Genomic DNA, 15,969 nt, shown 5'->3' with positions numbered 1-15,969 from the left:
AGGGCTTGGTGACGCTGCCACAGCTGAACTTGCCAGGCAGGTGTCCACATGGGTTGGCCTTGGCCTTGGGCAGCCCCCTCTATAGAACCCCAGCCTGGGAGGTGTGGACGCAGGGGGCCAGCCCAACTCCTCCCACTGAACTGGCACTGCCTTGGGCAGCAGAGACCTGGGTGGGGCCAAGGTTGGATGCCCATCTCAGGGTTTGCCCCCCAAACCCTGAGCCTTCCCCCTTAGCCAGGCCTGGCCAGCACAAGGCTGCCCCCTGCTCGTGTTCATGGAAGTCCAAAGTCCCAGCCATGTGCTGCCCCTGTGTCCTCCCCAGTCCCTGGGCAACATCTTGCAAGCCCTCCCCACCCAGGGCCCTTGTGGTGTCCTGGGGACATGGGACACCCACCTGCTGGGCACATGCAGGATAGCATGGTGGGGGGATAGCAGCCATGCCTGTGGTGTATCAAATGTACTCTCCCAGGTGGTACAAACACAGTCCAGCTCTTGGGGGAAAGCCTCCATGGGTCGGACACTCCTGGTTCCCTGGGATCTCAGCTCCCAGCGGACACAGGATGGCACGCAGGTGGCCTCGTGGGCAAGTGGAGCAGCAGGCAGGGTTGTGGCCAAGGCTGCCCACCAGCTCCCCAAGAGAGGCCCCAGGCCTGTTCCCCATGCTGTTGGAACGAAGCCCAGGGGGTCACAAGTCCAGTACCGGTTTCGCTGGGCTTAGAGCCAGGCAAGGGCTCCGCCCTGGCTCCCCAGCTGCACCCCAAGCCCCAGGGCTTCTTCCTCCACCCCGGCCAGCAAGACAGCCTGTGCCTCCCGCTGTGGGCTGAGAGCAGGCTCCTGGGGCCTCACAGGTGACCAAGCTGAGACCCTAGATGGTTCCAGCCTGAGTTGTGCTCACCCAAGGGCACACTTGCCTTATAGAAGAAACCTCAGCCCAGGCCTTGCTCCAAGCCAGGTGCCTCCTCTGGGCAGCCCACCCTGTTGCCAGCCATGCCACACCCACGATAGAGAGCAAAGGTCACCGAGCCAGGCATGAGGAGGGCGCCTGCACCTGGGATGCCCTCAGACTGGCCCAGCTAGGCTGCAGGATGGACGGGCTGGACAAACCCTGGGGACTTGGCCCAGGTCAGCTGGGGGAAGGGGTCCCCACTCAGACATCCATCTGGACCAAGTAACCGGGAGCTATGGAGGGACTAGGGGCCCCGGGCTGCAGGTGAGTGCTTGCTACAAGGGCTTGGGCCTGGCAGTCTCCGCGTCCCCTCCCTGGGCTGTGCTTTTCCAACGCTCACACCCTCAGCCAGGCCCCACACAGGGGTGTGGTGTGCCCCAGAATCCAGTGTGACTCAGAGTTGTTGGGGATTCTGGAAAGGGGGCACTGGGCAGTGCAGTCGCCTCACCAACTGCTATCACACCTGACGGCAGCCTGTGTGAGCACGACCTAAGCCACAAGATGGCCGCCCCGGACACCCACGAGGATGTCCTCTGGCGGGGTGTGGAGCCCCCCACGCTCCCAGGACACGCACGCTGCAAGGCCTGGGAGGGTGGGTGGGGCGACCCAGGACATTGGGCAGCACTGACGACCCTTTGCGCGCCCCCAGCTCGGAGCCCCTGGCGACCGCGGCCCGCGAGCTGCTGCTGGCGGCACTGGAGGACTTGAGCCAGGAGCAGCTGAAGCGCTTCCGCCACAAGCTGCGGGACGCGCGCGCCGGCGGCCGTGGCATCCCGTGGGGGCGCCTGGAGCTCGCGGATGCTATGGACCTCGCAGAGCAGCTGGTCCACTTCTACGGGCCAGAGCCCGCGCTGGACGTGGCCCGCAAGACGCTGCAGAGGGCGGACGTGCGCGACGTGGCTGCGCGACTCAAGGAGCAGCGGCGGCAGCGTGAGCGCGGGCCGTGGGCAGGCGTGTGCTGGGAAGTGTTCGTGAGCCTGGGGCCTGGGTCGCACTGCCTGTGGGGGGTGGGGAGGGCCGGGGAGTCTTGGGCTAACTTTCCAGCCTTGGCCTGGTCCTGGCTGGGTGCCCACAAACCAGCGAGCCCTGGGGCTGCCCTCCAAGGAGGCCTGGGTCCGGATGGCACCCGCGCCCCCCATTCCCACTCTGCGGGTTTCAGGGCAGGATTCCCTTCCAGGGCTTGGTACCGGTTCCTCTGCGATGATCTCCGTGGCTGGTAGGTCTCTTCAGGGGGCAGCCCATTCGGGGGTCGCGACACAGGTGGCCCCGTGTCTGCCACCTGTCCTCTCCGCTTTCCCCCAGAGTACCGCAAGAAATACCGGGAGCACGTGCTGCGGCAACACGCTAAGGTGCGCGAGAGGAACGCACGCTCGGTGCGTATCAACCGGCGCTTCACCAAGCTGCTCATCGCGCCAGAAGGCACCGCCGGCGGGGACGTGGCGCCGGGAACTACGGACGAACCCCAGGAAGAGCGCGCGCGGCGCTCGGACACGCGCACCTTCAACCGGCTCTTCGGGCGCGATGAGGAGGGCCAGCGGCCGCTGACCGTGGTGCTGCAGGGCCCGGCGGGCATTGGCAAGACCATGGCGGCCAAGAAGATCCTGCTAGACTGGGCGGCGGGCAAACTGTACCAGGGCCAGGTGGACTTCGCTTTCTTCGTGCCGTGCCGGGAGCTGCTGGCGAACCCGGGCGCGCGTAGCCTGGCCGACCTGGTCCTGGAGCAGTGCCCAGACCGCCGTGCGCCTGTGCCGCAGATGCTGGCACAGCCGGATCGGCTGCTCTTCATCCTGGACGGCGTGGACGAGCTGCCCGCGCCGCCCGGGGCCCTGGAGGCGGCCGCGCCCTGCACCGATCCCTTCGAGGCCGCGAGCGGTGCGCGAGTGCTGGGCGGGCTGCTAAGCAAAGCGCTGCTGCCCGCAGCCCGCCTGTTGGTGACCGCGCGTGCCGCCGCCCCGGGCCGCCTGCGCTCGCCGCAGTGCGCCGAGGTGTACGGCTTCAGCGACCGCGACAGGAAGAAGTACTTCTACCGCTTCTTCGAGGATGAGCGCGGCGCGGCGCGCGCCTACCGCCTGGTCAAGGAAAACCAGACGCTCTTAGCGTTGTGCTTCGTGCCTTTCGTGTGCTGGATCGTGTGCACAGTACTGCGCCAGCAGCTCGCGCTGGGCCACGACCCCGCGCACACGCTCAGGACCGCCACGGCCGTGTACCTGCTCTTCGTCACCAGCTTACTGGACGGCGGTGCCGGTGGGGCGCAAGCCGAACTCCGCAAGCTGTGCGGCCTGGCGCGCGAGGGCACCCTGGAGCGCAGGGCGCGGTTCACGGAGCAGGACCTGGGGCGCCTGCAGCTGCGCGGCTCACCCGTGCAGACCTTGTTCCTAAGCAAGAAGGAGCTGCCCGGTGTGCTGGAGACTGAGGTCGCCTACCAGTTCGCCGATCTCAGCTTCCAGGAGTTCTTCGCAGCCCTCAGCTACTTGCTGCCGGACGAGAGAGCTCCGGAGTCGGTGGCGGCCAGGGACCTGGAGACCCTGCTGCCCCGCGACGGCCGGCCGCGCGCCCACCTGGCGCTCACCACGCGCTTCCTCTTCGGGCTGCTAAGCACCGAGCGCACGCGCGAGATCGAGCGCCACTTTGGCTGCACGGTGTCAGCGCGCGTAAAGCAGGACGCCCTGCGGTGGGTGCAGGGCCAGGGCGGGAGCAGGGGCTGCCAGGGGTTCGAGGCCGTGGAGGAGCCCGGCGAAGAGAAAGGGGAGGAGGCGGACGAGGAGGACGAGGAGGAAGACGGGGAGGAGCTGGGCGAGGACCTCAACTACCCGCTGGAGGTGCTGTACTGCCTGTATGAGACGCAGGAGGAGGCGTTCGTGGGCCACGCCCTGCGCGGCCTGCCCGAGCTGGTGCTGGAGCGGGTGCGCCTCAACAGCATGCACTTGGCGGTTCTCAGCTACTGCGTGAGCCACTGCCCCGCCGGGCAGGCGCTGCGGCTGGTGCGCTGTGGGCTGGTCGCAGTGCGACAGAGGAAGAAGAGGAGCCTCGTGCAGCGGCTGCAGGGGTGCGTGCGTCCTGCGTGGGCAGGGCTCACCCGCTTCCCTCCTGGAGCCCTCGCCATTCCGTCGAGTCCAGCCCCCCCCGTCCCGTCTCCTGCCACCTCACAGAACCTTCTGGAATGTTCTGAGTCCTTGTGTCTGCTGCTCCCTCCGCATGACACCGTGCTGGGCGCTGGCGCCCCGGCCAGCCCCGTGCCAGCCCCGTGCCTCTCCCCTAGATCCCCAGTTCCTGGGAAAGGGGGCACCCGGGTTTAGTTTCGCTGGAGCCCCTGCACCTCTGTGCCTGTATCTGCAAACCACAATTGCACCTCACTCCGGGATTGGGATAGGGGGGTAGAGGTCACCAAGACATCCCCCCCCCCCCCGGCTTGGGGAGACCCTCGCTGAGCTTGACCAGGCCTCGCTCTCCCAGCAGCTCCAGGACCAACACGAAGCCGCCGCCGGCCTCCCCGCTGCACCCCCTCTGCAAGGCCATGGCGGAGCCGCAGTGCGGACTGAGCATCCTCACGTGAGTCATCTGGGCCCCGCCATCCACGGACCTGTCCAGGGCGGGGGCGGCGCGCTCAGCACCGTGTGTTCCACTGCAGGTTGTCCGGCTGCAGACTCTCGGACGCCGTCTGCCGAGACCTCGCCGAGGCCCTGGGGACAGCGCCGGCCCTGACGGAGCTGGGCCTCCTGCACTGCGGCCTCAGCGAGCCCGGCCTGCGCATGCTGGGGCAGGGCCTGGCGGGGCCCGCGTGCCGCGTGCGGGTGCTCAGGTGAGGCGGCCGCAGGTGAGGCGGCCAGGGGTGGCCCCGGCCCCGCCCCCGCAGCCCCTGAGTCCCGCCTCCCCACAGGCTGCAGCCCGGCGCCCACCCTGGGGTCCTGCAGTACCTGGTCAGCCTGCTGCGGCTCAGCCCGGCGCTTACCACCCTGGACCTGAGCGGCTGCCAGCTGCCCCCGCCGGCTGTGACCTACCTGCGTTCCATCCTGCAGCAGCCGGGGTGCAGCCTGAAGACCCTCAGGTGAGGCTGACCTGGAAGGGCATGCTGGGCCAGGGGCTCCCCTGAAACCTGGACCAGGAGCCTGTCCCAGAGGCCTCCCCCAGAGGACGCAGCCCCTGGCCTGCTGCCCTCCCCAACCGCACATCCATGGGCCATGGGAGCCCCAGTTCCCACCCTTGCTGCAGCCTGAGAATTGGTCATAGTCTTGCTCCCAGCTCCCACGTCCCACTGCCCCCAGCCCTGTGCCTACTCCCATGCCCATGCCTGGTTGGTGCCTGTGCCTGCAGCCTGGCCGCTGTGGAGCTGAGTGACCAGTCGCTGCAGGAGCTGCGGGCTGTGATGGCAGCAAAGCCGGACCTGGTCATTGTCCACTCAGCACTGGGTGGCCCTCTCGAGACCTCGCTGGAGACCATCAGTGCCCTCTGAAGCCTGGGCACCTGTGGAGCATCCTCCTTCAACCTGCGGTCCCAGCTGGGCCAGCTGCTGTGACCCCAGGGACCAGGCACCTGTGGAGCCTGCTCCCCCAGTCAGAGGTCCCAGCTGCTGTGACCCCAGGGACTGGGCACCTATGGAGCGACCTCCCCTAACCCAATGTCCCAGCCCTGGTCACCTGCTGTGACTCCAGGGACCTCCAGCCCTTAAGACACTCAGCTTCCATCTCCCTATAGCAGAGTGCACAGACACCCCTTCCCCATAGCCAGAAGCTGTCACCCTCACACCTCTCACACCTGCTTGTGGCCCAGCACCGAGTCCCTGCGGACAGGAAGTGGGCCCATTGCCTCTGCCTCCCTTGACACACCCTCGTCAATCATTCAGAAAGGGGTCCCAGCTCCAAGGGTAGCGGTATGCATTGAGAATAAATGTTGCATTGGTTCCAGTCCCCGGCTGTTTTTTTATTTATTTGTTTATTTTTATTAGAAAGGCAGATATACAGAGAGAAAGAGACAGAGGGAAAGAGCTTCCATCCAATGGTTCACTCCCCAATGCTGGAGCTGAGCCAATCCAAAGCCAGGAGCCAGGAGCTTCTTCCGGGTCTCCCTCGCAGGTGCAGGGTCCCCAGGCTTTAGGCCGTCCTCTACTGCTTTCCCAGGGCACAGGCTGGGAGCTGGATGGCAAGCAGGGCTGCCGGGATTAGAACTGGCACTCATGTGGGATCGCAGCACGTTCAAGGTGAGGACTTTAACTGCTACGCTATCACACCGGGCCCTGGTCCCCGGCTTCTGATTTGTTCACCCAGGGCTCTGTCCATGCTCCACGGTCCACTGCACCACTGCTGAGCTGGGACTGGCGTGGATGGACAGGCCAGCAGTGGACACCCCAGACAAGTTGGTCAACTGCTACAAGAACTCTGCCCACCCAGTGGGCCAGGGGAGGGTGTGTGGGAAGGTAGGGCCAGCCTCACCTGGGCTGTAGGACCAAGAGGAGGTGGGCCAGCCTCTGGGCCTGAGCACCCCGGAGGCCTGAGTCTACGGTCAAGGGGGCAGGTGGGGACAGGGAGGGACAGGAGTGGACTCAGCGGTCAGACAGGCCAGGGACAGGGTGGGAGTGGATGCTGGGCCGTGGAGGAGGCAGGGTCCAGCATCGGGGAGCAGAACTAAACGCCCAGTGCCCCGTTTTCTGGGAGTCCCAACAGCAAAGCTTCTACCTCACTCCTGCCCAAGCGTCCCATTGGGTGGGAAATGCAGAGACACACGGACTGGGCGTTTATTGTGTGGCTGAGCTGACCTGGGCCGAGCTGTCTAGGGCCGAGCCGTCCGGGGCCGGGCGGAGCTGACGTGGCGGGGCGGAGCTTACCAGGGCCGAGCTGTCCGGGGGCGGGGCCGAGCTGTCCGGGGGCGGGGCCGAGCTGTCCGGGGGCGGGGCCGCTAGCCCTTCCTGGTCCCTCGCCGCGTCTCCGCTCCTTCCCGCCCCGCGCGGCCTGGCCTGCCCCCTGGTGCTCGGAAGGCCGGCGCCTTCCTGCGTGGCTGCGGTGAGTACCCGAGCTCGACCCCAGCGGAGGCGCGGCGGGATCGGGGCCCGGATGGGGCGCAGCCGCCGAGACCGCCAGGGCCAGCGTGGGGCGGGGAGGGGCTGGGGCGGCCGGTGGGCAGGAACCCGAGCTGCCCCGCCCTGGTGTGCCCACCGCCTGGAGGAGCCCACCTGGTCACATCCCCACCCCCAGGCCATGGAGGCTGCCAGCGAGGACCCTATGGTGTTCAGCGCCCACTCCCTACCCAGCGACCCCCGGCTCTGGCCCCCTGTGACCAACGCGCACCTGGGCACACGCGTGTACCATGACGTAATCCACATGAGTGGCCTGTACAACGGGACTCAAGGGGACACGCACCGGGCCGTTCTGCCCAGTCCACTCAATGTGCGGCTGGAGGCCCCTCCAGGGTCAGTGGAGCCGCTAACAGAGACCTTCACCCTGGACACTCGCACAGGTAGCTGCTGTGGGTCCTGGCTGCCCCTGGTGGGTGTTGGAGGGGCACACGGTTGGCCCATCTGGGGCTGGAGGCCCCTTCCCTGGGGTAGGTGGCCAAGGTAAGGGATCAGAGCTGGTCCTGGTTCCCTGCTGCCCCCAGGCTGCTTCGTGCACACCCTGGAAGGTCCCAGCTCCAGGGCCACCCAGTGCATCTACGCCCACCGCACACTGCCACACGTCCTGGTATTCAGCGTGTCCATCACCCGTGTGGCCCCTGGCACCCATCCGGTTTCCATGATATTGCAATCAGCTTTCTCCCCAGAGAGCCCTGACCTGGACCTGCACCAGGGTCCTGAGTTCCAGGGAGCCCGGTAAGGGGGCAGGCAGTGGTCCCTGTTGCTGGCCTGGCCAGGAGCCATAGCTGAGGCCTGGTCCTGCCCACTCAGGTACCTGTGGGGCCGCACACTGGCCCCTGAGCAACCCGGAGGAGGGCCCCAGGAGGTGCACATGCTGTGGACACCACCGCCGCCTGTCCTGACCCTGGGGACGGACGAGGAGGCCAGGACCTGGGACTTCCTGACTGTGGTGGGCAGCACCCAGGCTGAAGTCCAGGCTTGCCTGGCTGAGGCCCAGCAGCTTCAGGCCAGGGGTGCCCTGTACACGGCCCACACGCAGGCCTGGACCCAGCTCTGGGCGAGCTGCGGCCTGGACGTGGAGGGGCCCCTGGGCCTGCGACAGGCTCTGTGCAGCTCCCTCTACTACCTGCTCAGTGCCCTGCCCCCGCCTGGGACCCCAGGATTTGTCTGTCATGGCCTCAGCCCTGGGGGCCTCTCCAACGGGAGCCGAGACGAGTGCTACTGGGGCCACGTCTTCTGGGACCAGGTGTGTGGGGTTCACCCAGCACTGACCATGGGCTGGCTGCACAAGGGCATTGAGCAGGGAGGCAGTCAGGAGGCCAGGGGCCCTGAACCTTGGTCTGGACTGGAGACAGAACCTGGCAGGAGGCGAGGGAGGTGGCCAGGGGTGCGGGACAGTGTCCGCCCGAGGAAATTCAGCCCTGGCGGTCCCCCAGGACCTCTGGATGTTTCCTGTCGTCCTGCTGTTCCACCCAGAGGCCGCAAGGGCCATCCTGCAGTACCGTGTCCGAACGCTGGGCGGAGCTCTGCAGAACGCTCGGAATCTAGGTTACCAGGTGAGACACTGTCCACCCACACCCCGACCCCTAGGGCCGCCCTGGCTGCAGCCCCAACCCTAACGGGTGGGAGCCGCTATGGGGCCGGGCCTGCTGGGGCTCAGAATTGATCTGGACAACGTGGGAGAGGCCGTGCCCCAGCCCTCAGCACCCTGTGCCTGCCCCCTCCTCAGGGAGCCAAGTTTGCCTGGGAGAGTACTGGCTCTGGCCTAGAAGTCTGTCCTGAGGATATCTATGGCATTCAGGAGCTCCACATCAACGGGGCTGTGCTACTGGCCTTCGAGCTGTACTACCACGCCACGCAGGTGAGGGGTGCACAGGTGAGGGACGCACAGGTGAGGGACGCACAGGTGGGGGACACACAGGTGGGGGACACACAGGTGAGGGACACACAGGTGGGGGACACACAGGTGGGGGACACACAGGTGGGGGACGCACAAGTGAGGGACGCACAGGTGGGGGACACACAGGTGGGGGACACACAAGTGAGGGACGCACAGGTGGGGGACACACAGGTGGGGGACACACAAGTGAGGGACGCACAGGTGGGGGACACACAGGTGGGGACGCACAGGTGGGGGACACACAGGTGGGGGACACAGAAGTGAGGGACACACAGGTGGGGGACACACAAGTGAGGGACGCACAGGTAGGGGACACACAGGTGAGGGACGCACAGGTGGGGGACGCACAGGTGAGGGACGCACAGGTGGGGGACGCACAGGTGGGGGACGCACAGGTGGGGGACACTCAGGTGGGGGACGCACAGGTGGGGGACGCACAGGCGGGGGGCGCACAGGCGGGGGGCGCACAGGCGGGGGACGCACAGGCGGGGGGCGCACAGGCGGGGGACGCACAGGTGAGGGACGCACAGGTGGGGATGGGTCTCTGGTGGCGCCCTAGAGAGGAGCTGGACAGAGCAGTCAGTGGACGCCCCCAGCCCTGCCCCAAGCTCTGTCCTTCACCCCACCAGGACCTGCAGCTGTTCCAGGAAGGCGGCTGGGATGTGATTCAGGCCGTGGCGGAGTTCTGGTGCAGCCGTGTGGAGTGGAGCCCTGTGGAGCGGAAGTACCACCTAAGGGGTGAGGGCTGCAGGGCAGGGTGAATCCAAGTCCAGAACTCGGTCAAGGGGTCCCTGCATCCTGTCCACTATGGGGTTGTGACCTTTGCAGATGTCATGCCCCCTGACGAGTATCACACAGGCGTCAACAATTCGGTGTACACCAACGCCCTGGTCCGGAACAGGTGGTGCTGCCCCATCCCAGCCCTGCCCTTGCCACGGGTCAGCCCCACCCAGGCAGGGCCAGCGTAATGCTGTATTTGCCTTCTGCCCTGCAGCCTGTACTTTGCCACTGTCCTGGCCCGGGACCTGGCTCTCCCTGTCCCTGACCGATGGCTGCAGGTGGCTGATGGCATCAAGCTGCCCTTTGACCCCGAGCGGAACTTCCACCCAGAGTTTGAGGGGTATCAACCTGGTGAGTGGCTTCAGGCTTCCAGCCCCCAAGACCCTGTGTCACTCTGGAGCGGACATGAAGATCTGTGCCCCGTTGTGCCCGCAGGAGAGGAGGTAAAGCAGGCAGATGTGGTACTCCTGGGGTACCCGGTCCCCTTCCCGCTGAGTCCCCACATCCGCCGGAGGAACCTGGAAGTCTATGAGCCCGTGACATCCCCCCAGGGTCCTGCCATGACCTGGGTGAGTGGCACGTGGGAGGTCCCACCCCACACAGGGGGGTTCGGCCCTCTGTGACCTCTCACCTCTCACCTCTGACCCCAGAGCATGTTTGCTGTGGGCTGGATGGAGCTGAAGGAGCCAACACGGGCACGGGGCCTGCTGGAGCGGAGCTTCACCAACGTAACAGAGCCCTTCAAGGTCCACACACCTGCCTCCTGCGACCACATGCCAGGATCTACCAGGATCCAAATGATAGCCCCTGTGGTGGGCATGGAGCCTGGCCTGCTTGGGCATGGCATTCAGAGATCTGGGCACTAATCCCTGTCCCCTCCAGGTGTGGACAGAGAACTCAGATGGCTCTGGGGCCGTGAACTTCCTGACGGGCGCTGGCGGCTTCCTGCAGGCCATGCTGTTTGGGTGCACAGGCTTCAGGTGGGGGCAGCGGCAGGGGGACCCTACCCTCACATGCCTCCTCCCCTCACCTGACCCCTCCCCTCACAAGGATCCCTCCCTCCCCTCACATGCCCCTCCCCTCACATGCCCCCCTCCCCTCACCTGACCCCCTCCTCTGTTCCCCTCCCTTCACCTGACCCTCTCCCCTCACCGTCCACACCCCTTCCACAGGCTCACCCTGGCAGGTCTAAGCTTTGACCCTGTGAATCTGCCCGACATCTCTGGCGTGAGCATCTTGGGTGTTTTCCTCCAGGGCAGCAGACTGGACTTCTGCTTCTCCAGGGACTGTGTGACAGTCAAGGTCACAGTCCCCACGGGGCCCCCAGGCCCCAACCTGGAGGTGGAGCTGTGGCCATCTGGGTTGCGGCTCCCCCTGCCGCCAGGTAAGCCCTGCCCCTCAGAGGTCCCCCACACCCCTGCCACTTGTGCTCCCACCCCAGGACACCCTCTCCCTGCAGGACACAAGGTCTCCTTCCCTCTCTCAGCTGGTCGGATACAGAGGAGCCTGCTGTCGCTGCCAGAAGATGGCCAAGCTCCCCAGGCCACCACCAGTACCAGGGCCATGTGGCACCCCTGAGCCCAGCACCCACCCTCTTCTTGCGTCCCTGACACACCCCTGGCCCCAGCACCCTACCCCATTCTGGGCCTACTACACCCCTGGCCCCAGCACCCTCACCCCCCTCCTGGGCTAACCTGCTAGTTCCTGATCTCTGTCCCTGCCCCAGCCCATGGTGTGGGGTTGGGGCTACCCTGCCAGGCAGATGGAGGGAGGACCTCAGCCATTCCAAGGACCCTGGGGCCATCAACAGTGGCCAGCATAGACAAACATAGGCAGTGGGACCTTGGGGCCTCCCTAACCACCAGGCTAGATATTCCCAGGGCCAGGCCACAGGCAGGAAGCCCATGGCAGGACCCAGCAGCCCATGGCAGGACAATGCCCAGCTCCCATGTTGAGGCCTGCATGGTTTCCCAAGGATGAGAGGAGCCGCCCATGGGCGCGGAGCTGAAGGGTTAAAGCTGGTGCTGGGACAAATATCGATTCGGACTTGACGCACCGTGCCGGATTAGACCACAGCACAGTTTGGTGCTCCGGAGGACCAGGATAGATGTTGGACGGACTTGGCTAGGTTTCAACCCCAACTGAGCCATGTATGAGATATACATGGGTATGGACGAGCCGTTGCTGGGCTGAAACTCTCAACAGCAGGAACCAGAATGGATCGAAGAGCAGTGCTGGCCGAAGGACCTGCTAGTATGCGTGAAGCCTGACACCAGGAAGGGGTCGGATGGAGGAATCTGAACAGTTCCTCTGACAGGACACTGACAGGACAAATAACCGAAGGAAGCATGGAGGTAAACAACCCAGAAGAGGCTTTGGAAAGTGACCCACTGGCATGCACTTGGCTCGGGTTGGGGCAGACCAGGCTGAGTCAGCTCACGTCATCCACTGGCAAGCCCGAGCCCTGGAACTGTGTAGGGGCCTGGCCAAGCTTGGTTGCGATAAAAAAAAAAAAAAAAAAAAAAAAAAAAAAAAGTACAAAACACCAAGGCGAAATGGCCTGTGCCAGTAGGGAATGCAGCACCCGACCAGCACTCCTCCCGCTGGTTTAGGTGAGGGACGAGTGTGTGATGGGCAGAGCTGGGGAGAGCTGCGATACTCATTGGTTCCAATGGAGGTCGGGGCTCAGAATAGATCCAACCCAGGGGTTACAACCACCAGCTGATCGGAGTGAACCAAAAAAAGATGGAAGATGGAGTAGATCAATCAACCACCTCAGCTGTATGCTTGCAGCGGAAAACTGGACAAGGGGAAACTGTAAGATGGACTATGTCAATCAGTGGACTCTGCACCAGCCTCATCATACCTGGACTGTTGCTGATGATATGTTGGAGCTTCTAATTGATCGAGGTGACGCTCTGCTGGCTCTGCCTTCAAACCTGAGAGGGCCTCCCTAAGAGGCCGTTGATCTTGACTGGACAGTGGGATGCTGGACTCTGTATGGTGTGAGCCTGTAATTAGGGAATCCTAATGGAACCTGAGCTGTGGTTATGCATCATGGTGAAGGAATTCACCATGGGGGAAGGGTTTGGGGTGAAGGGGGGGAAAATCCCAGTACCTATGAAATTGTGTCATGTAATACAATGTAATTAATGAATAAAAAATAATAATTAAAAAAAAAAAAGCTGGTGCTGGGAGAGGCTGGTGTAAACCCATTTGCCATGTCACTTGGAGTCAGGCAGGAAGCCCCTAGAAACCAGAGCAGCTGGCGCCTCCCACATACATTCCCCACCACTGTTCGTCCTGCGGTCAGTGCCTATAGGGGCAAGGAAAACTAGCCAGGCACCACCAACATGTCCGTAGCAAACCTGGAGGCTTCGCATGTGTGGAGGCCTCGGCCACCCATGGCTAACACGTGCAGGGACGGCTTTGTGCTTCCTGTCTCAGCCTCACAGCATGAGGCCAGTGCAACCCAGCCACAGACCTGCAGGGCCGTGCACCGGGCACCCCAGGTCCTTACCAGCAGAGGCAGATTGGCTGAGGGGGCCGCAGGGGAGGGAGACAGAGATGGAGTAGGTCTCCCTGAACCCAGAGGACAGTTGTCCTGGGTACTGCTGTTGTGTGTGCGTGCATACGTGCACGTATATAGATATGTATCTGCATGTGTACATCTGTGTATGTGTGTTTGTATATGTACATGTGTCTGCACGTGTGTATGTGTATAGATATATATGTGTCTTGTCTGTACATGTATGTGTGTATCTGCACATGTGTGTAGGTATGTAGGGTGTGTGTGTGTGCATATGAGCCCTAGACTCTATGGGGACTGGGTGACCAAAGCCTGGTTCCACAGCCCTGCTCCCTCACAAGCTTACACAGACGTGGACATTCCAGCCTTGGGACATGCTCGTTCCCAGCCCACATGCATTCTGGCTGGTGGGGGTACCACCCTGTGCTCATCTTTGAGCACTGGGATACCCTGTCCCTGGGCAGCCTGGGGTGTTCCAGGCTCACGCTGGGGCCTCGGAGCACATCTTCACCTCCATGGCTGACTGGACACTGCCCTCTGGGACTTCCAGGGAACAGCTGGGCCTCCTGCACGGCAGGTGTTGCGCTGGGGGCTCCAGGCCGACAGTGAGCCCCTCCCCCAGGCAGAGCAGGCATGGGGTGGCCCCTACAGAGGGAAGAGGCCCAAGTTGTGAAGGTTGCTGCCTGCCCTGTCATTGGCACTGCCGCAGGCAGTCTGCCAGGTACAGCCAGCTGTGATATGGGCAGGTGGTGTCCTGTGGCACACAGGCACATGGCCTGGCCCCAAGCTATGTCCCGATGGCTGTGAGCATGGCCAGGGATGAGGTGTGCCTATGTGGGTGACCAGGGAGCTGGCCCAACTCCTCCTCCCACCTTTGATGAATAAGACCCTGTGGCTCTGTCCCCATGGACCCCCAGCACCACTGAGCTTGTTGCCCGCTCCCTAAAACACATCCCAGACACTTCTGGAATTAGGTACTTTTGATGTTAGATGACAATGACTTGGAGATCCCAGGTTGGGTTTGGGGAGGCCAAAGTTGGTCATAAGGCTGGCCTGGCCCATCAGTCATGGTCCGTGTCAGTAAGTGGGATGCTGAAGAGGCCACGGAGCCCTTGGCTAGCCATGACTGGTGCAGGGTACCAGCCTGCACCAGCAGCATAAGCGTCCAGATGGTAGCCAGGATGTTGTGGCACTTGGTCCTGGAGCCCAGGCGCCGTGCCACCTCCAGGTCCCCAGCAGCCCTTCTGGTCTCAGGCCTACAGAGCCACTGCGGTCAGGGTCGGGGTCAGAGCCCTCTCCTGGGGCTCAGCTTAATCGTGTCCCCAGTCAGACGGGGAACCCTATAGGCCTCTCCCAGGCTGTGAGCACTGTAGCGCCAAGGCCACCACATGGGCAAGGAGCGCTCCCCTTCCCAGCTCTGGCGACAGAGACCCCGGTGGGGAGCTGGCAGCTCGGCACTGCCAAGGCAACGCTCACCTTGATGGAGTAGGCCAGTGCCAGGAAGCCGAGGCAGCCGGGGCTGAGGTAGAGCCCACTCAACAACCAGATCCGGTGGTCCTAGGACAGAGGTCGTGGCGTCCCCAGCGTGAGCACTGTGTGGACAGCGCCATCTGCCTTGCGGGGCTGCAGTGCCCAGGGATCCTTGCAGGGGTACACCATGTCCACAGGTTCTAGCACTGATGTCTCCTCACTCGGAGCTGAATGCCTGGCGCTCCCATGGTTTATAGCTCAGTCACCCCCACCTCCCAGCCCTGGTAACCCCACCCCCAGCCCAGGCAGCCACCTAAAAATAGCTCAAATTACACCCAAAGCCCAGGGAGGGCACCCTTCCTCTGGGATCCCAGGGAGGGTCCAGGGCAGTGGTCGGGGACCACCCTCAGCACCTCCTCTGGAGGCCAGGGGCTGGTGTTGCCTCTGCTGTGGGTGGCTTGAGCGTGAGCCTCAGCTCCAAGGAGGCTTGGCACATTCCTCCTCTGGGGACCAGCTTGCAGCCACAGGCAAGCCGGAGGCACCAGTTCAGTGCCCTTGCTGGGAGCAGGCAGAGGGGCCTGTAGCCTGGGCTCCCTCTGCCCACCCTCATCCCCAGTGCCCCCATGTTCTGTGGGGTAGCAGCCCCACCCCCTGTGTCCTGTTGTGTGAAGAGTCCGGGTTTTAAAATAGAAAATTGTGTTTCTCCAAAGAGCACATTCCTCCCTTGAGGGAGAACAAAGGATATATGAAGATATTAACTCCCCTGTGCAAGCAGCCCCCTCCTGCCACTAGGGCAGCAGCCACTTTTCCTCTCCTCAAATAAATCTTGCTTTGCAAACTAGAATTGTCCATATGAAAATTCTTTCCAGTGAGACAAGAAACAAGATTGCTGCCGTGTTTCATGTTGAATCCCTGCAACACTGTGGGGTGACCACCCCATCCCCCTGTCCTCCCATGTCCTGTGGGGTGGCTGCTCCGTCCTCCCATTCCCCCACGTCCTGTGGGGTGGCCACCCCGCCCCCTGTCCTACCATGTCCTGTGGGGTGACCACCCTGTCCCCCCACTCCCCCATGTCCTGTGGGGTGGCCGCCCCATCCCCCTTCAGCCCTTGTCTCAGCACTGTGCACTCCACCCCCAGACACTCCCCCAGGCTGCTGGGATGAGGTGTGACAAGGACTCCCATGTGTGGGATGAAGAGGGAAGAGGGCCTGGCCAGCAGCCCGTGCAAAGCTCAAGGGTCCCCACAGGACGCTCACCCTGGTGCCTGCCATCTGGTCCCA

At 63.7% G+C, this 15,969-nt stretch overlaps 3 protein-coding genes across 5 annotated transcripts; 2 read left to right on the top strand and 1 right to left on the bottom strand.

Moving 5' to 3' along the window:
* The first annotated feature begins 1,159 nt into the window (after positions 1-1,159).
* Positions 1,160-5,417, top strand: LOC101536555 (NACHT, LRR and PYD domains-containing protein 6). Of its 2 annotated transcripts, none has more exons than XM_004599224.2 (8): positions 1,160-1,210; positions 1,596-1,876; positions 2,124-2,162; positions 2,249-3,992; positions 4,403-4,495; positions 4,575-4,745; positions 4,824-4,991; positions 5,258-5,417. In XM_004599224.2, exons 1-8 carry the CDS (start codon positions 1,182-1,184, stop codon positions 5,394-5,396), a joined length of 2,664 nt encoding a protein of 887 aa, XP_004599281.2. In that variant the 5' UTR covers positions 1,160-1,181; the 3' UTR covers positions 5,397-5,417. The 2 variants fall into 2 exon arrangements, with proteins under 2 accessions (XP_004599281.2, XP_058515566.1); XM_058659583.1 differs by having other exon boundaries at positions 4,400-4,495.
* A 1,671-nt stretch (positions 5,418-7,088) lies between these two features.
* LOC101515994 (protein-glucosylgalactosylhydroxylysine glucosidase) lies at positions 7,089-11,333 on the top strand. 2 transcript variants are annotated; one of them, XR_009244667.1, is made up of 13 exons: positions 7,089-7,393; positions 7,535-7,745; positions 7,821-8,256; positions 8,447-8,566; positions 8,740-8,871; positions 9,540-9,648; positions 9,739-9,811; positions 9,905-10,041; positions 10,126-10,259; positions 10,341-10,436; positions 10,573-10,670; positions 10,945-11,074; positions 11,150-11,283. XR_009244667.1 is itself a non-coding variant. In XM_004599225.2 (13 exons), exons 1-13 carry the CDS (start codon positions 7,135-7,137, stop codon positions 11,266-11,268), a joined length of 2,136 nt encoding a protein of 711 aa, XP_004599282.2. In that variant the 5' UTR covers positions 7,091-7,134; the 3' UTR covers positions 11,269-11,333. The 2 variants fall into 2 exon arrangements, 1 of the variants encoding a protein (XP_004599282.2); XM_004599225.2 differs by having other exon boundaries at positions 7,091-7,393; positions 10,863-11,074; positions 11,150-11,333.
* Positions 11,334-13,700: 2,367 nt separating this feature from the next.
* LOC131478941 (interferon-induced transmembrane protein 5-like) lies at positions 13,701-15,278 on the bottom strand. The gene is given in 3 exon segments (XM_058659572.1): positions 13,701-13,864; positions 14,360-14,486; positions 14,696-15,278. Coding segments are annotated over 3 exon segments (474 nt in total). The 5' UTR covers positions 14,879-15,278.
* Between the last annotated feature and the right edge of the window lie 691 nt (positions 15,279-15,969).

The sequence above is a fragment of the Ochotona princeps genome, unplaced genomic scaffold (genome assembly GCF_030435755.1).
Source record: "Ochotona princeps isolate mOchPri1 unplaced genomic scaffold, mOchPri1.hap1 HAP1_SCAFFOLD_148, whole genome shotgun sequence".
Taxonomy (NCBI): Eukaryota; Metazoa; Chordata; class Mammalia; order Lagomorpha; family Ochotonidae; genus Ochotona; species Ochotona princeps.
Note: the sequence above shows the minus strand (reverse complement) of the source record. Positions and strands in the feature narration are given on the sequence as shown.

What these genes read in the sequence shown, in the direction of transcription:
- LOC101536555 (XM_058659583.1), top strand. Translation starts at nt 1,182, where the DNA reads ATGGAGGGACTAGGGGCCCCGGGCTGCAG. An exon ending in CAAGGAGCAGCGGCGGCAGC is followed by an intron (nt 1,877 to 2,123) that starts GTGAGCGCGGGC and finishes ATTCCCTTCCAG; the next exon opens with GGCTTGGTACCGGTTCCTCT. An exon ending in TGCGATGATCTCCGTGGCTG is followed by an intron (nt 2,163 to 2,248) that starts GTAGGTCTCTTC and finishes GCTTTCCCCCAG; the next exon opens with AGTACCGCAAGAAATACCGG.
- LOC101515994 (XM_004599225.2), top strand. Translation starts at nt 7,135, where the DNA reads ATGGAGGCTGCCAGCGAGGACCCTATGGTGTTCAGCGCCCACTCCCTA. An exon ending in CACCCTGGACACTCGCACAG is followed by an intron (nt 7,394 to 7,534) that starts GTAGCTGCTGTG and finishes TGCTGCCCCCAG; the next exon opens with GCTGCTTCGTGCACACCCTG. An exon ending in GCGGAAGTACCACCTAAGGG is followed by an intron (nt 9,649 to 9,738) that starts GTGAGGGCTGCA and finishes TGACCTTTGCAG; the next exon opens with ATGTCATGCCCCCTGACGAG.